Source organism: Vicia villosa, linkage group LG5 (genome assembly GCF_029867415.1).
Source record: "Vicia villosa cultivar HV-30 ecotype Madison, WI linkage group LG5, Vvil1.0, whole genome shotgun sequence".
NCBI lineage: Eukaryota > Viridiplantae > Streptophyta > Magnoliopsida > Fabales > Fabaceae > Vicia > Vicia villosa.
Window position 1 is genome coordinate 98,484,168 of NC_081184.1, and position 20,250 is coordinate 98,504,417.

Sequence of the window (20,250 nt, forward strand, 5' to 3'; positions counted from 1 at the left end):
CCTTAACTGCTCTAAACCATTTCCACGATGATAATACAATGGCACTGAAGCAATCGTCAAAAATAAAAGAACCACCCCTGAACATTATAGCGTTTCGCGTGTTCCATATGGTCCACACCACCGCCAACCAAATGACTCCAACAGTTAACCTTTCGTCTAGCACCTTAATTTTCTCATAGAAAGCGAGATAGTTTCTAAGCTCAAGGTTCGATAACGATAGAGAATTACCTATCCAATCTCCCAGTTTTTCCCAAAGCTTCTCCAAAACCGGGAATTCCTCGAAAAGATGTTTAGGATCCTCCTCGAATCTGAAACAAAAAACACAACAACATTCATTATCTTCGTGGAGGATGCCTCTCCTCTTCAATTGCGTTCTCGTCGGATTCCTATCTAGAACCAATCTCCAAGCTAGTACTTGAACTTTTGAGGGGGCTGCAATCTTCTAGATAAAACCCACTTTCTTCCTGTCTTCTTTCGCTAAAAAGGCCGTAGAACTTCTTCTTCGGATCTCAGCAGCACACGACTTCACAGAAAAGCCTTCAGCCACATTTATTTCCCAATCAAACTCATCCTCTCCGTCTTGCTCTAGCGTAACCTGCACTACCAGAGATTCCAGAAACAGCAGCCAAATATACTCATCTTCCCCCACGGTGACACACCACTTATGAACATCCCACTTCCACTCTTCGTTCTCCCAATGCCCAGAATCAGCCACTGTCATAAACGGATTATTAGCTATTCCGTATAGCTCAGGAAAAGCTTCAGCAATGCTTTGATTCCCCAGCCACTTACTAAACCAAAAAGCCGATTTAGCTCCATTTTTGACCCAGCATGTAACAACATCAGAGAAAGACATACCACTAGATCCACCACTTTCATTAATGGCGACTAAGTCCCTCCACCACACCGAATCCCGCTTACGAAGCACCCTACAATCATTAACAAAAACTTTCGCCTCCGGATTGGTATATATATACTTTAACAGATCATACCAAACCGCATCTTGCTCGTTAATAATCCGCCACTTCCACTTCATTAGGAGAGAGACATTCATACACTCGATATCTCTTATACCTAATCCCCCTTCTTCTTTTGCTCTGCAGACGTCTTTCCACTTAACCCAACAAATAGCTTTCTTCTCACAAAATGTTCCCAAATTACAAGTTTTTTAAGGATATCATTTGGTAAAATATTCATAAGAAACTAATTCATCACTCAAAAAATTTAAGAAAATAATTTGAAAACATGTGATAAAAATGAAGTAATTATTCTATTTGAAAACATTAGAAATTATTTTTCTTTTAAGAGATTACGTAAAAGAGTTACTCACTCGTTATTTCATATGAACTAGCTTATAATTGAGCATTATAATTCTAGCAAATCAGCCTATTCTACCCATTGTTTAGCTTTATTTTTGTACTAATTCATATTTATTTAGTTTTGGTAATTTTGCATTTGTAAGCTAAGCAATAGTTTAGGCAACTGTCAAGAATCTTTTTATATTCACACTATATCAATTGAGTTTTATATGAACCATATTTTAAGTTGGATTGCAAAATATTTATTTACTTCATAGTTTCATAATATATTAAGAAAGACACGTTTATTTGAAAACATATTTCTTAAAAAAGATTAGATGAAAATTTATGCATTCATTAATTGAATTACTTAAAATATTAAGAAAGACACGTAAACATTTTTTTTCACCTATAAATACTTGTCTTTAAGGAATTTTATAATCAACAACTTACAGAAATCAAAATTGAACTTGTTTAAAATGAAGTTACTATCATTATTGTTCTCTCTCTTCTACTTCTTACACTCCTATTCTTATTATTCTGCAAATATTAACTTTAAATACTTCATGTTGGCCGAAACATGGCCAAAATCCTTCTGCAAACAAAAGCAGTGTATCCCAAATGTACCATTACAGTTTTCTGTGCATGGCCTCTGGCCTAAGAACAACACCCCTCCTCACACATATAAATGCACAACAGATACAAATATGGTATATATATCTCTTAGGTTTCATTTTTTCATTGTTATTATTTTGTATTAATCTTAATAATATGACTATTATTTTTATTTATTTTATCAGGTTGACCTAAACAATGCTAAGCTTAAAAAAGTGTGGCCGTCTTTAACCGGAAACAACAAGGGATTTTGGGACCACGAGTGGAACCAGCATGGCACTTGCTCCACCATGTTATCGGTTGATTACTTTAATCACGCTATAATTCTCTATGAGAAAAATAATATCAAAGACATTCTAAAGATGCCTCTAAACCCAGGTGGAGCGGCGGCTCTCATACCGGGTGGAACTGCGAAATCAGCTGATATTCAGAAGCATATAAAGGTTATTATCGGATTTGAACCACAACTTCATTGTGAAAAGGGTTCTGCAGATTTGATGGAAGTTAGATTGTGCTTTAATACTGATCTAGTAAACCCCTCCTATATGAATTGTCCTTCTCATTTAGTTTGTCCACCTGACATAAATTTACCATTATAAGTAAAAAAATACTATTAATAATGAATAAAATAATACTTATGGCTTTTGACAAGCAAATTGTTATGTTTAAAAGCTATTTGCTTGGACAAACAATTATTATAATTAAGATGAATATGATTTATATATAATGTACTATGACTTGTGTTTATTCTCTTTCATAAAGTAGTAGTTTTATAATGTCTGCTTACAAAAATCACTATTAACAATATGTGTTATGAATGTATAAAAAATTTAATTATGAATGTATAAGTGGAGATGGTATGCAAATTGGTGTCTAGACACTCTATGGTCCACTACTCATTCATGTCCTTTGGATTTTAAACTTTTCTTCATAACATCCTAACAACGTGACTCTTGTGAATTTCATGTTACAGGCTTTCTTTGATAGAATTTAGAAACCAATTCTACAACTGTGTTAATCTCCTGCAAACAACGTCACTGCGGACACAAAACAAGTTACTGACAATGATAACTATATCACATTTTTGTGTCTAAAATAAAAATCAAACCACTTTTAAAACAGACACATAATAAGCTTTCAATATAATATTATTATGGTTTATTAATTTTCATACACTTCCTAATCATAATTTTGATACTAGGGATTCACAACTCATTTTTTATCATTGAAAGTAAAATTAACCTAATAAACACAATCATAAATTTATCTCTTGTCTCTTATCTGAAAACAAACAAGTAGGCTAACTAATGATGTTTTCCTCCAATCGAAACGAGACTTTCTTTATAAATTATTATTTGAGAATTATATGCTCCTTTCACACCATCAAGTTCCTCAATCATTTGAGTACATAAATCAAAGCAGATTGGTTCTCTTCCTTCTTTCTTTGCAAAGAATATATCACCATTCTTTCCCGCTCCAATAGGAAACTTAATGTCGTCGGACAAGGGTCCAACAACAAAGATTTTAGTCCAAGATTCCTTCACACCCACTTTGCCTAAAATTGATATGTGAAAAGTATTTGTATACCATAAAATTGAAGCAATAGATCCATTTAACAACACCAATGCATGACTCACCCAATTATTGGGATCTATGTCTAAGGGCATGAGTGTGGGTATGAGTGTGGTAAAACAAATTTCATCGGCCAAGTCAAATGACACCAAGTACTCTTCATTGTATTCTCCGTAAGAGTTAGAGAGCCAATGACACATTCCATCCAAGTATAGTAGATTATCATTACGGTTGCCGCCTTCCCAACAACAAGTAGGAAGGACGAGATCAACTTTCCTCCAAGAGTTGTATACTAAGCTATATACCTCCCAAAAGGGTTCATAATTCTCACACATATCTTTCCATTTCACATCACACGGGGGAATATCATCATCATCATCATCATCATCATCCGTTACAGGAACAAAAATTACCTTCCTAATGATTTTATAGTCGTCACTAAAAGGGTCATAACCAAATCCATGAAGATACTTAATAATACCCTGATAGGGTGGTAGAGACTCGACACGGCTGGGAGGAATGACTTTAAATTCTTCAATAGTTGGATTCCACATTACAATCGTATCACGGTCGTAAAGACATAGAATTCCATTTATACTACCAGAAACCAATACATAAAATCCAGGTTCCTGTTGTTGAAATGGATTTGGAAGGTCCAATTTAACTTTATTCTCAAGCCTCTCGCCGGAAAGTGAATGCAAATAGAAACTAATGTAAGTATGGTTGTGATTACAAACAATTTGATGAAGGAGAAGAGATGTATCATTGTAATAAGAGTGAGGAATGGATATGAAATTATTGCGAAACTCGACCATAAATTTAGGGTTTTCAAACAAAACAGACCATGATTTGTTTACACATCCAAAGCGTTTCAAAGATTTTAAAGGAAGTTTTGATAGAATGGGGATAGCAAGATCATCAGGTATGTGATTTCTTACCTTCTCACTTACATATTTCACCATCTTCGATGACAGAGCAAAAAATACGATGAGATAAAATGTTGTCGTTGCAAGTGCGAAATCAATTGTCTTATTTATTGTCTTGAAAAATTATTCCTGACTATATTTTTATACATAAACAATACTTAAATGAGAAGTAATTTTTTTCAAAGAAACGTAATTGCAAAATTTCCTTTTTTTTACTTTTATTTTTTTGGTATAATGACAAAAAATCTTTACTCACTCGAATAATTTGGTTTCTCCATTTTCTCATTACCTCCTAATTTTATTAATTTATTTATTCATTTGAAATATTATACTTTATTTTGCAATCAATTTTCATTCAAAAAAACATAATATTTTACCTTTTTAATAGAATCTATTTTTATGCCTTCTAGAAAAAAAATTATTTTTATATATTTTTTATTTCTTTTCATAAAATTTTCTAAAATTACCTAAATTTTACTTATTTATTTATTCATTTTCAATATTATACTTTATTTTACAATCTATTATGTTAAAAAAAACAATATATTTTTCTTTTTATAATTGATTCGGTTTTTCTTTTTTATTTTTTTATTTCTTTTAATAAAGTATTCTAAAAATTTATAAATTTTACTATTTATTTATTCATTTGAAATATTATATTTTAAAATCTAATTTCTTTCAAAAAAACAAAATATTTTACTTTTTTTAATTGAATTTATTTTCTTTTACACTTATTTTTTAAATTTTATTTTCATTCTTTTCATAATATATTCTAAAAATATATTTATTTCAAATAAAAATCATAAAACTTTTATTTTTTTATCTATGAATATATATTTTTATGGTAATTTTAATTTAAATAAGAAGTAACATTTGTGCATTTCCTATTTATTTCATCATTGAAGCAAAAAAACAAATGTTTTTTTCATCATTTTACCAATTTATTCTCTCTCTTTTTCTAACAAAAAGCTTTTATTTTCTCTTAAATGTTTCTAGTTTCCTATATTTTATTGTACATTTATAAAAATTAATATTTGTGTTGTTGAAAATGAAGTATAATATTTTCAATTAAATTTATTCTCTCTTTTTTTAACAAGAGCTTTTATTTTCTCTTAAATTTATTTATTCATTTTTAATATTTTGTGGTTATGTTTGTTAAAAATAGTTGTTGGCCATTAACTTAAGTGATAACCTATAACTTCTGTTTGATGGTTGATGACTGTCATACCCTAATTTTTACCCCTAAGATACCACTTCATTTGCATCTGTGCATTGTATAAAGATCATAAATTTGGTGACCTCTCTCCTATCTCTTTTAGTCTTGCCTTATGGGGATCACCAAACACTCTCTTATGTATCTTTTGATTTGTATTTGTATCCTTTATGATTTACTAACCTTAACCAAAATATCAAAAATATGCTTTGTTTCCTTTTTTATTTTGCAAGTTAGGGGATTGAATCAAGAACACCAAGCATTGCTTCATGAGCTAGGGTTTTGGTTGCTCAAGCTTAAAATTGTTTGATCATTGGTTCTCAAGGGTTCATTCATCAATATTTGAGCTATAATCTTAAACATGATCTCTTCAAGCTTTATTCAACTTCAAATTGATCAAGAAGTGTCCAAATATTCTCAAGCCTCTCACTCGAAAGTGAATGCAAAGAGAAACTAACGTAAGTACGATTGTGATTACAAACAATTTGATGAAGGAGGAGAGATGTATCATTGTAATAAGAGTGAGGAACGTATATGAAATTATTGCCAAAGTCGATCATAAAGAAAGGGTTTTCAAACAAAATAGACCATGTTTTCCTTACACATCCAAAGCGCTTCTAGGATTTTAAAGGAAGTTCTGATAGAATGGAGAAAGCAAGATCATCAGGTATATGATTTCTTGCATTCTCACTTATAGATTTCGCCATCTTCATTGACAGAGAAAAATATATGATGAGATCAAACATTGTCGTTGCAAGTACGAAAATAATGACCAAAATCGAATTTCTTATGTACACACTTGAAACATTATTCTTGACTATTTATTTATACATAAACAATATTTCATTGAAAATTAATTTTTTTCAAAGAGAAGTAATTGCAAAATTTCCTTTTTTTTTCTCTTTTATTTTTTTTGGTAAAATTGCAAAATATCTTTACTAACTTGAATAATTTGGGTTCTCCATTTTTTAATTTATCTCGTAATTTTTTTTAGTTTATTTATTCATTTGCAATATTGTCTTTTATTTTAAAATCTATTTTTGTTCAAAAAGCATAATATTTACTTTTTTAATTGATTCTATTTCAATTAATTGATCATATATAAATTTTACTAATTTAATTATTCATTGGAAATATTATACTGTATAAAACAATCTATTATCTTTAAAAAAACAATTTATTTTACTTTTCAAAATTGATTCTATTTTTTATTATTTTAATTTTTTTCTTTCTTTGCATAAAATATTTTAAAATTTATAAATTTTACTAATTTATTTATTCATTTGAAATATTATACTTTATTTTAAAATATATTTTCTTTCAAAAAAATATTTTACTTTATTTAATTGAATCTATTTTCCTTTGTACTTTTTTATTTAGTTTTTTTCTTTCTTTTCTTCATATATTCTAAAATACATTTATTTCATATAAAAATCATAAAACTATTATGTTTTTATTTATAAATATCTATTTTTTATTTTTTATTTTAATAAGAAGTAACATTATTAAGTTGGATTGACATTTTCTATTTATTTCGTCGTTGGGGCAAAATAATTGTTTTTAAATCGTTTTACCATTTTATTCTTTCTCTTTTTCCAATAAAAGCTTTTATTTTCTCTTAAATGCTTCTAGTTTCCTATATTTCCTTGTACATTTATAAATAAAAATTAAATCTATGTGCTATTGATATGTAACTTTATTATATTGTTTTGTTTGCTAAAATTACTATTGGTTGATAAGCTAAGTGATAATCTATAACTTATGGTTGATGGGGGATAACTGGTTGCTTATAGCGTATACCTGATGGTAGTAAAGCAAACAAAGCGTGTGTTTGTTGAATTATTGATAAAAATCATTAACAAATTGAACTTGAAAATAATTGAAATTGACTTTGAAATTAAATATGCTTTCAAGGGAGACTCTGATCTAAATACTATAGCAGAAATTAACTCAAGAACCTGAAGTATTGTAAATAGCATAAAACTTAAAAGTGCATAATTTTAAAGTAAATATAGTATAAATGTGCTTGGATGGCTTTATAGTAAATTAAAAACCTATTTATAGTGAATTCCGCACTCTAAATGCTCTAGAAATCGTGGGCAAAACTTGGTGAAGTGGGTTGTGTAACTCCCAGACTTAATTAATTAGTTATTTACAATTGACTTATGTGAGGTTGTGTGATATTTTAGTATTTTACTGTACTTGAGGACAATTCGATGTATGGTAATAATCTTTAGAGTCGGAACTTGGAGGTGTCAGGGGTGTGTGAGTAATTGCGTAGACACGTAAGAGTGAGAGAGTTTATTGTTCCTATAATGATTTAATTAGAATTTAACTAGATTAAATAATAATAGTAATAATAGGATTAAATAATAATTTAGTTTTATTTTATTATTTTATTAATAAGATAATAATAATAATAATAATAATGTAACAATGGAATTCGGGATTAGAGAGATCATAATATGGTAGTACGTGAAAAGAGAAGGAAAAGAGGAAAGAGCAAGACTAGGAATTGTTATAGGTTTAAAAGCTTTTGCTAGGAATTCTAAAGTAAGGGTGGATATTCCGATCTACTAAAAGGTTTGCATGATGATGGTGGATAGATTATGTTCATGTAGGGGCCCCACCCACATCTACGGGGCCCACCCGCACCCTAACCCGAGTCAGTGGCGAAGCCAGAAAAATTATAATGTCTGGGCCAAATAAAACAGACTTTTTATTTTGTTAACAAGAGGCAAAAGTCTTTTTTGAGACTTTTTTCTGGTGAATGTTCGAATAATATCAATATCATCAAATGACTTGAATATCTCCTATTTGGTGTAACACACCATCAAGTCATTGAACCACACATTGTTGATCTTATTGTGCAATTTAGACTTGATAATCTTCATTGCTGAAAAAATTCTTTCAACAGACTCTTTGATATACAAAGATATATATATATATATATATATATATATATATATATATATATTTGTGAATACAAGATCACACTCACAAAGATGTTTTTGATTCATGGCAAACTCAACAAGCACACAAGCAACAAGGCACAAGCAGAAGAACTCAAAGAAAAGCAAGCATTTGTCACTTATAACAAAGCAGGTCGACCTACTATGCGTATAGGTCGACCCAACACAAGCAAAACAAGAAGAATGCAGAAAAACAGCAGCTAGGTCGACCTACTGTCAACCTAGGTCGACCTAAAATGGAGAAAATTCCATACACTTCTGCTAGGTCGACCCACACATCAACTAGGTCGACCTAAATTGAAGAAATGTCCCAAAACGCACTTGAAGAGAATTCTGGTCGACCTACTTCCCTAACAGGTCGACCTAACTGGGAGCAAAATCATTCAAAGTTAATGCACCTCTGCTAGGTCGACCTAAGCACTACAAGAGGTCGACCTAATTGATCAAAAATGCCAAAATTTCTGTTCTTCTTTGCTCCAACTGATAAGCTCTCATATATATTGTCCAAGGTTCATTATTGCAACGAACACCAACGACTGAAAGATACACAAAGTCTTCTCATCTTCGTTCTTCATCATCTCCAACACAATTACACATAATCATTCTTGCGTTGAGGGTTAGTGATCGAGTTCGATAACGTCCATGGAACGGAATTGAAGATTCCTAGTGGGTGAAGATTTGTGGGGTTTTTGGTGAATAAAATCCTAGGGTTTTGTCCTCCAAGATAGGTGTTTCTTGGGGGTTTTTATCAAGAGGTTTCATCGAGGATCCATCTGAGTGTGAAGATTGAAGAACAAGGGTTCAAGGCAATTCAAGACACTGCAGAAAAGGGATCAAGTGAAGCTCTTGGATCACCTTGATCTGGCTCAAGATTAAGGGGGAAGAAGATTCAAAGGATCGACAAATTCGGTTTATTTTTTATCGCTTTGCTTTCTTCTTTTTATAAACTGATTTCAACATTAATGGAAGGTTTCCCAATTTCAATTTGGAATTGGGGGCAGACGTAGTCGTAGCGAGGACGATCGACGAACTGCCTGAACAAATATCGTGTTCTTGTCGCTTTTATCTTTTCATTTACGTTCTGTTCATATTTGGTCATAATTGCAGAATTGATTAACGATTCAAGTGTTAAAATTGTGAATTAAGGTTCTGCATAAACATCACAATTCACCACATCTTGAATCATCATCAATTTGAACATTATCACCAAGTGTTTGTCTTTTTGCTTATTCCATTATTACTGCATTGCAAACCAAAGTTTATCAATTTAGAAGTTAATTGATTTTCAGCTGTGAAACGTATTGATTCGATAACATATCACTTCATCGTTAATCTCAATTATCTTGTGGTTTTGTCACATATACGACCCTTGCAATAACGGTCCGGAATAGACGCAAGTCGATTCAGAACCGCTTTCGCTTTAGTTCGAAATAATTCCGAAAAACTCTGTGAGATCTATTCACCCCCCCTCTAGATCCTCAGGCCAGCGTCTAACAAGTGGCATCAAGAGCTTGGTTAAATCCGTGCTACATGAAACACTTATTGGAAAGATGGCTTCCAGACCTAAAGGGGCTCATAATAGAGCTCCAGTTTTCAACGGTGAAAACAACGGCTATTGGAAGGATTGTATGTGTGTCCATATCAATGCAATTGATAGGAACATCTGGACAGCTATTGTTAATGGTCCCTTTCAGATCACCATGACAAATGCAGCTGGTGCAGTTGTCCCAAAACCAGAAAATACTTGGGATGCTGAAGATGAAAAGAGATATGCATACGATTGGAAAGCGAGAAACATTCTAATCTCAACTCTAGGAGTTGATGAATACTATCGTGTTTCCCATTGTAGATCCGCTAAAGCTATGTGGGACACATTGCAAGTTGCCCACGAGGGAACGGATGATGTCAAACTAGCTAGGATCAATACGTTAACTCAAGAGTTCGAACTGTTCCACATGGAAGATGGTGAATCCATCAAAAACATGCAGAAGAGATTCGTTCACCTGAAAAATTGGTTAAATTCTCTTGATAGACCTGTTTCCAATGCAGTTGCTACTAACAAAATCTTAAGATGTTTGAACAGGGAATGGCAACCCAAGGTTACAGCAACAAAGGAAGCAAATGATCTAAACACCTTAGACATTACCACTCTCTTTGGTAAACTAGAGGAACATGAACAACACCTTAAATGCCTTGACATGCATGAGAAAAGGGCAAAGAAAGAAAAGAACATGGAGAAAGAGGTAGAGAAGAAGTCAATAGATCTAAAGGCTTCAAGCTCCAAGACCTCAAGACAAGAGCTAGAGGATAGTGATACAAGTGATGACGAAGACTCCGATGATGAGGAAATGGGACTGTTTGTGCGAAGATACAATAAATATCTAAAGAAAAATGGAGCAAAACATTCTGACAAAGGCTTGATCAACTATAGAAAGCAATCAAATAAGTTCAAACAAGATGACAACAATAAAGGAAAAATCAAAGGTCCTTGCTTTAATTGTGGGAAAGTCGGTCACTACAAACCGGATTGTCCATACCTTAAGAAGGAAAAAGAGAAGAACCAAAGCAAAGGTCATAACAAATCTAAGAGAGCCTACATAGCATGGGAAAGTGATTCATCTAGTGAAAGCTCATCAAGCGATGAAGAAAAATCAGCAAACCTATGTTTTATGGCTCATCAACACAAGAAAAAGAAAGCTGTAAGTCATCTTAAACCTGAACTCGTAGATAAGGTATCTCATTCTCAACTAAAACTTTCTTTTGAAGAATTACATAGAGATGCAATTAAAGCTTTCAAACTTTTGGCCTCAAATAAGAAAATCTTTTCATATCTTGAATCAAAAGTTGAGAAAACCGAAAAGGATATGGAAGCTTTAAAACAATCTATGCTAGACATTCAAAAGGATAAAGTTGAAATAGATCCTACATCATGGTTTGGTTGTGAGACATGTCACATTTGGCAAAAAGAAGTAAGAGATCTAAAAGCCAAATTAGACAAGGCTCTACAACCAAAAGTGACTTTTGCGGTTGATCCAAATAAGTTCAAAAGATCGTATACTCCTTTATATAGTAAATACACTTTTGTACCAAAAGTATCAACTAGCAAAACAACATATTCTCATCATATTACCTGTCATTATTGTTGCAAAAAGGGTCATACAATTGAAAAATGCAAATTTAGGAGGATTTTAGTTCCTAAAGGAGTATTTCAATGGTTGCCTAAGTGCAACAATTTATGTACTCACCACCTAGGACCCAATGAAGATTGGGGACCTTCCACTCTAAATTAATTTTGCAGGAAAAGTGTCATGACATCGCCGAAAGGTGGTGATCCCTTGATAGTTGATGCTCAAGACACATAAAGGAAGACATATCACTCTTGGTATGTCATCTATGAAGACAACAATCGAAGAACTATACTTGGCAAAGGAAATGTAGGTGACCTAGCCACCACTAATGTATAAGATACATCACAAATACAAGTTAACCCGAAAAACACAAAGGACGCATTACTTGATGAGCAATTGGCAAATTGCATTGCAAGGAAATTTAAACCTATTCTAAGCAGAATAATGTTTGGGACCCTGTCCCACATCCGGGAGAACATCAAGTAATCGATACTAGATGAGTTTTTCGCAAAATCAAGCAACCAAGACATGAAACATTCTATCAAGACAAATTCATCATCAAATCTAGGATTGTGGCACACTGACAAGAAGATCCCACATAATGATGACAAAACACCTACACATTGAGAAAGCGGTAACATGTTTATTGTTCACTTCCAAAAATTTTATTGATACTATAATATGCTATCAATTAACATGCTTATAGTGACTTCATGTATGTTTATCCATATATCTCAATTACATATATGTGTCTATCATCTCCATTCATAACATATCATGTTTTGGGCATACAAGCAAGTAACTAAGCATAAATGCATCATATAGTAACATCCCTAAGGCATTTCAAACATTTGAAGCAACTTAGGTCGACCTACCTTGCACCTGAGTCGATCTACAGAAGAAAACTTTCAGCAGAAACCAAAAATGCTCAGTTACGTCGACCTACCCATATTTTAGGTCGACCTAAATTGATCCTTTTTCTCACTGCTTCTGTCAGGTCGACCCAGCCTTCATTTAGGTCGACCCACTGCTATAAAAATTCCCAAAATTGGGTCTGTTGGTCGACCCGACCCATCCCCATACATAACCAATCTTTCCTCTTTCCATTCCCACTCATTCTCACATCATTGTGTACGGCCAACCCTAATTCCTCAAGCTCAAAGGTTGTCAAAAATCATCCCTCTCACATAAATCATCAGCAAGAATGCCTCCAAAATCAAGAAAGGGAAAGGAAATCGCATCTGGATCATCCTCTCAACCGCTAAGTGCTGTAGCCCTTGCTCATCCTGATTGCAAAGAAAATTTTGAAAAATGGCAAATGAAGAGGAAGGTAGTCAAGCAATATATCTTTAATCAACATGTTGCTAAGCACATGCACATTCCTGATGTTGTCAGTCTTGTTCAGCATCAAAATGTTCACCCCCTTTTGGAATGTGCCACACCGTACTGTGAGAACACTGTTAGGGCTTTCTATGCAGGGTTCACAAGAGAGGAAGGTTGTAATTTTAGGTTTAAGATGGGGTTGAGATCCCATATTGTTGACAAACGAGCCTGGATAAGTATCTTTGGTCTTACACTCTTGGGAGATGAAGTTCGTATAGAAGACGGTGACTTTCCGGCCAACTATGATCATGTCGCCTACATGAAATCTATTCTCAAAGACCCTGCCGTCTTTGACAAGCAAAATGAATCCATCACAGCCGGTCACCTAAAAAGAGATCCTAGGCTCCTCAACTGGATTATCTCAAGATTCATTCGTCCACGAGCAGGCGGATTCTCAAGAATTGAACGAAATGAGGTTGTGTTAATGTACCTGATTCAAAATAGGACACGTGTGCACTGGCCACACTTTTTAACTGCCAAGTTTGAAGAGGTAAAGCAGAAGACTACTGCTCTATGCTATGGCTCAATGATTCAAACAATCGTGAACCATTTCGGCATGAAACTCGATGGATTGTCCTACATTCACATGAAACAGAATCAAGACTTCTCCCAAACAACCTTAACCCTCATGGGATACCATTGGGATCCAAATAAGAAAACCTACTATCTCATTCAAAAGGGAACCGGAAAAATCATCTACAACTATGATGATCCTACGGAATTTGGTCACATTGCAGGGAATGAAGAAGAAGGAAATGATCAAGAAATAGCAAATGATGAGGATCACACCATGGAAGATGTAGCTCATGACACGGACTCAAATTGGCAATATGTACCTCCTCAAGAGGAAGAAATTCCTTGGGGATACACGGCTCCACCTCCGCCGGATCAGGCCAACATCATCTCCATGCTTGAAAATATGCAACTCCAACAACAACAACATTTTGAAACACAACAGCTTCAGTTCCAAACCATGCAACAGCTTCAACAAGATCGATATGACGAACAACAACGTCAATATCAATCGCTATACAACTTGGTTCAAGACCACAAGAGCGATTTTGAGACATTTGCATCCAACTCGACTCTAAGACAGAATCAGTTTGAAGAAACTGCTCTGAATCGTCATGCCAACATGAGCCAAAGCTTCAACACTCTCAACCTATTTGTGCTGGATCTGTTGGAACAAGTTGAAGAAGATCGCCCTCATACATTTCAGAGAGGACGAGGAAGAAGGGGCAGGCGTTAGGATGCATTCTCCATCATATCATCATATCATTGCATTTCATTTCATTATCATTATGTTAAATTCCTATATGTTGTCGTACTTGTTTTTTTATCTCTTGGATTATTATGTATGTTGAAGTGTAGCCTTAAACATGTTTGGTTCTCATGGTTTCACTATCTACATTTTATCTATTACTATGAATGCTGGAATTTTTATCTATGTTTCTCTCGTTATTCTTCTGTTTTGTTGTATCTCTTTTGATGTTGTCAAAGGGGGAGATAGATGCTGAGTGTACGGGGGAGATCAGCTGAGTGTACGGGGGAGCATAGATGCTGAGTGTACGGGGGAGCTCAGCTGAGTGTACGGGGGAGCTTTTACTTTTACCACTTATTGCTAAAGCTTCTACTACCGGTTTCCCATCATCAAAAAGGGGGAGTATGTGAATACAAGATCACACTCACAAAGATGTTTTTGATTCATGGCAAACTCAACAAGCACTACAACACGGAAGGCCTACGAAAGCGCTTATTTTGGGCTTTAAAAGCGCTTTAAAGCGCTGTGAAAGCCAGCGCTGGCGTAGGTAACAAAAGCGCTTCTAAAAGCGCTCTGGTAGACCCCCCTCTATAAGAGCACTTTTCTGGAAAAAGCGCTCTGGTATCCCCCCCTATTAGAGCGCTTTTTCTGGAAAAAGCGCTCTGATAGCCCCCCCTATAAGAGCGCTTTTCCAAAAGCGCTTTCGTAGGTTGCGTTTTTTATTTTATTTTTTATGCTTTTTTTTTATAAACCTATTATTTTTATAATTTCTAAACCTGCATTTATGGCAGCATTCTTTCATGAACCTGTAATTTACCATTGTTATCCCATAAACCTATAATTTACAATCGTAATCCCATTATTTCAGTAATCTCATTATTTCAACAAAGAAGCAATTTCGATTATATACTAAACATGCATTATAATTATACCATTGTAATTAATCCAAAATATATATACACCGATTCACATATTTCTAACATGAAAACAACTAAACCAATTCACATGACATTATAACAATAAGAAAATCATCCCTAAACAACTAAATCAACTAAATCGGTCCTAGTCCTGCAAAGTCTGAACATCTTCAAATGACTGAAAATCTTCACAATCTGCAAAATAAAAATAATATAATCAAAATAAGATTATTATTATATAAAGGCTCTAAAATAAGAAGGTAAAGAGTAGAACGAGTATATATATATATATATATATATATATATATATATATATATATATGTCGTGTAAAAAGAATAATCAAATTAAATATATCAATAAATACAAATTAATTTATTAATATTTAGGACTTTATATATCTAACTTGAATACATGGAATGGAATATCATTTATTGTAAATTAGTTCAACAAATTTTGTACATAAAGTTTACCTTAAATATAACACAGCCACGTCATATAGCCCAGAGGGATAAAGCAATATAGTTCACTAACAATAATCCTGTCACAGACACCCTCAAGAACAACATTAGCTACATGTTATTGATAGGAACACTATTAGAAACTCAACCAACAGCATGTCTTTGAATTACAGAATTTGAGAAGTTGTTACCAAATTGATCAAAAGAGCCCAGTATCCTTGTGAGCTTTCTACTATCTCTTAGCAATATAAGAAGTTTCTCGGCAACAACAATTAATGTAAAGTTCACAACCAATTGACAGGAAAAATTAGACACAAATAAAAGTTGAATATTAATTTCTATGACAAATAATACATGATAACTAGTTACTACTACTTACCCTTCAGCGTTTTCCTTCATCTTTGAGCTATGCTATATCTACACTTATTTTCCTACACTTGTATATTACACCGTATATTTTAACACAGATAGATACTTGTGCACAGAAATTAAGATAGAATAAATTAATAAAAAATGAATTGTATACCTTGTATGTAGAAAATTACGGTGTTGGTGTAAGCTAGGGGTGTATGTTTACTCAATCAATAAATGTTGCAATAATGAGAAGGGGTTGTTGGACTAGAAATTTGAAGGTTTTGTTGGACTTAACCTGCATCGCCTCATTTCTATCCAAGTTGTATTGTGTCACAGAATATGAATCAAGTAACTGTACCCCGAAGGATCCTGCCACAGAAGACTTCGGGGTACAATTACTTGATTCATATTCTGTGGAACATAATCGGCAGGGGCACATTGTGTTCTATCCTTTACCAGTCCATCCACTGTTTGAAGCTCAACCTACAATAGAAAAACGTGATTATTACTAACTACATATAGAAAATCTTGAATCATGTAAAAGTTGATGAAACAGATATCCCTTGTAGGTCTCATTATCAATAACATCTTCTACTTACTTGATACATGTCTTCAATACTCTAAATCACTGATAAAAACCTAACAAACTTTGTCTTCAATACTCTAAATCACACTGATAAAACCTAAATCACTGATAAATTAAAAAAGCCCCAATAATATTAACTATAACCCTAAATAAAATTTTGTATTTTTGAAAGAAAACAATGAAAAAAAGGAAAATTTCCGGCACAAAACCCTAACCTGAACAGAGAAGAGACGGTTGAAGGGTGGCGATGGAGTGAGGAAGGCGGCGGCGGAGTCGGTTGAAGGCTGGAGAGGGAGTGAGGACGGCGGAGCAACGAAAGGAAGAAGAAGGTTCGCGTGTTTTGGATCTGAAACAAAACGCGTGTGTTTGTAAAATATATAATTTTTTAAATGGGCTACCAGAGCGCTTTTCAAAAGCGCTTTAATAACACCCCCTACCAGAGCACTTTTATCCCAAAAGCGCTTTCGTAGCACCCACCCTATAAGAGCGCTTTTAAAAGCGCTTTCATAACCCCCCTACCAGAGCGCTTTTTAAAAGCGTTCTCATGCCCCCCCTACCAGAGCGCTTGTTAAAAGCGCTCTCATAACCCCCCTACTAGAGCGCTTTTTTTGCATCATTTTCCCTTGTTTATTAATTTTGTTTTTAGCGAGCCCTACGAGAGCGCTTTTGCTAAAAGCGCTTTAGTAGCTGCGCTGCTACAGCTTAAATTTGGCGTAGTGAAGCACACAAGCAACAAGGCACAAGCAGAAGAACTCAAAGAAAAGCAAGCATTGGTCACTTATAACAAAGCAGGTCGACCTACTATGCGTATAGGTCGACCCAACACAAGCAAAACAAGAAGAATGCAGAAAAACAGCAGCTAGGTCGACCTACTGTCAACCTAGGTCGACCTAAAATGGAGAAAATTCCATACACTTCTGCTAGGTCGACCCACACATCAACTAGGTCGACCTAAATTGAAGAAATGTCCCAAAACGCACTTGAAGAGAATTCTGGTCGACCTACTTCCCTAACAGGTCGACCTAACTGGGAGCAAAATCATTCAAAGTTAATGCACCTCTGCTAGGTCGACCTAAGCACTACAAGAGGTCGACCTAATTGATCAAAAATGCCAAAATTTATGTTCTTCTTTGCTCCAACTGATAAGCTCTCATATATATTGTCCAAGGTTCATTATTGCAACGAACACCAACGACTGAAAGATACACAAAGTCTTCTCATCTTCGTTCTTCATCATCTCCAACACAATTACACATAATCATTCTTGCGTTGAGGGTTAGTGATCGAGTTCGATAACGTCCATGGAACGGAATTGAAGATTCCTAGTGGGTGAAGATTTGTGGGGTTTTTGGTGAATAAAATCCTAGGGTTTTGTCCTCCAAGATAGGTGTTTCTTGGGGGTTTTTATCAAGAGGTTTCATCGAGGATCCATCTGAGTGTGAAGATTGAAGAACAAGGGTTCAAGGCAATTCAAGACACTGCAGAAAAGGGATCAAGTGAAGCACTTGGATCACCTTGATCTGGCTCAAGATTAAGGGGGAAGAAGATTCAAAGGATCGACAAATTCGGTTTATTTTTTATCGCTTTGCTTTCTTCTTTTTATAAACTGATTTCAACATTAATGGAAGATTTCCCAATTTCAATTTGGAATTGGGGGCAGACGTAGTCGTAGCGAGGACGATCGACGAATCGCCTGAACAAATATCGTGTTCTTGTCGCTTTTATCTTTTCATTTACATTCTGTTCATATTTGGTCATAATTGCAGAATTGATTAACGATTCAAGTGTTAAAATTGTGAATTAAGGTGCTGCATAAACATCACAATTCACCACATCTTGAATCATCATCAATTTGAACATTATCACCAAGTGTTTGTCTTTTTGCTTATTCCATTATTACTGCATTGCAAACCAAAGTTTATCAATTTAGAAGTTAATTGATTTTCAGCTGTGAAACGTATTGATTCGATAACATATCACTTCATCGTTAATCTCAATTATCTTGTGGTTTTGTCACATATACGACCCTTGCAATAACGGTCCGGAATAGACGCAAGTCGATTCAGAACCGCTTTCGCTTTAGTTCGAAATAATTCCGAAAAACTCTGTGAGATCTATTCACCCCCCCTCTAGATCCTCAGGCCAGCGTCTAACAATATTTTTATATATATATATATATATATATATATATATATATATATATATATATATATATATATATATGGCTTAAATGCGATGTTGGTCCCTGTATGTTAGTGAGCTCGTCCTTGTAATTTTTTTTTTGTTTGAGTCCCTATATCTTACTTTTTGCTTCAGGTTTAGTCCTTAAAGCCAAAATCCGCAGGAAAATCTAAAGGTTACCTGCGGATTTTGATTTTAGGGACTAAAACGAACGCGAAAGTGATATATAGGGACTAAAAAAAACTTACAGGGACGAAAATCAAAAACTCGCTAACTTACATGGACGAAAAGTGTATTTAAGCCTATATATATTGTGGAAAGTTGTAGGAAAATAGTAGTAAAAAATATATTTTATGTATTTTGCTGCGGGTTTGGGTTTGGGTGAAAAAATCCAAACCCAACGGGTGTGGGCGTGGGTGTTATTTTTCCACCTGAATAGCATTTGAGTTTGGTTTCGGGTGCCGATTTCGGGTGCGAATTTGGATAGTGTGAAACCCGTATCCAACTCGACTTGTTGTCATCCCTAGGCTTGAGGAAGAATCTCTTTTGTTATATGTTGAAAAGCTTTTGCTAGGAATTCTAAGGTTAGGGTGGGCTCCGATCTTCTAAAGGGTTTGTATGACGATGGTGGGTAGATTATGTTCATGTAGGTTTATGTTTCTTCTCTCTACATTATGAATATTATTACAAATTGTATGTGTTTGAGTTGAATAATTGCTTGATGAATTATGTGGACATGTTGTTGTTGTGATTGATGATGAAATGATGAGTTATTGTGGTTGTTGTTGTTGAAATCATATTATTGACGGAATTGTATGATATTTGATGTTGTGCCGTTGATGAATGTTGTTAGTCAGAGTCAGAACTTAAGTTATGAGTGTTTTTTAGTGTAATTAATTAGGGTGTAATGTTCAAGAAAACTGACTTTTGGTGCAAAATAATGTAATTCACGATTTGTATGAAACAAGGGGTTTTTGGGTGAGGAGAAAAGTGATTTTGTTTTGAAAAATAGTATAAAAGTGCTTATGCTAACAGTGTAATCAGTTACATATTTGGTGGTAACCCCAATCATTTACATTTCAATCATTAATCAATATCACAATCTTGAGGTTTATTTTTTTGCTCTGAGCTCATCTTTCCTTTGGGGGAATCACCAAGCAACCATGTTTGTTTAATTTGTGGATATTTCTTCGCTATGTTATACTAACCAAAATAAATAAAATAAAAAATGCATTTTGTTTTGTTTGTTTTTTAAAGGTAAAAATCGATCCAGAGCCAAAATAGTTCAAGGGGCAAAAATTTTGGAAAATTTTTTGAGGCTTTGTACGCGAGTTTGGAGGGGACGGGAAGACTTCCAAAAAATGAAGTTTTAAAAAAATATAGGA

The 20,250-nt window shown here is 34.0% G+C and overlaps 2 protein-coding genes across 2 annotated transcripts; one reads left to right on the forward strand and one right to left on the reverse strand.

The window, feature by feature from the left end:
• Positions 1-1,763: 1,763 nt before the first annotated feature.
• LOC131606913 (ribonuclease 1-like) lies at positions 1,764-2,519 on the forward strand. Its single transcript, XM_058879000.1, has 2 exons — positions 1,764-2,008; positions 2,099-2,519. The coding sequence occupies exons 1-2, from the start codon at positions 1,778-1,780 to the stop codon at positions 2,510-2,512; spliced, it is 645 nt and encodes a 214-aa protein (XP_058734983.1). The 5' UTR covers positions 1,764-1,777; the 3' UTR covers positions 2,513-2,519.
• Positions 2,520-3,217: 698 nt separating this feature from the next.
• Positions 3,218-4,447, reverse strand: LOC131605063 (F-box protein CPR1-like). Its single transcript, XM_058877462.1, has one exon. It carries the CDS (start codon positions 4,445-4,447, stop codon positions 3,218-3,220), a length of 1,230 nt encoding a protein of 409 aa, XP_058733445.1.
• Positions 4,448-20,250: the final 15,803 nt, after the last annotated feature.

What these genes read in the sequence shown, in the direction of transcription:
- LOC131606913 (XM_058879000.1), top strand. Translation starts at nt 1,778, where the DNA reads ATGAAGTTACTATCATTATTGTTCTCTCTCTTCTACTTCTTACACTCC. An exon ending in GCACAACAGATACAAATATG is followed by an intron (nt 2,009 to 2,098) that starts GTATATATATCT and finishes TTATTTTATCAG; the next exon opens with GTTGACCTAAACAATGCTAA.
- LOC131605063 (XM_058877462.1), bottom strand. Translation starts at nt 4,447, where the DNA reads ATGGTGAAATATGTAAGTGAGAAGGTAAGAAATCACATACCTGATGAT.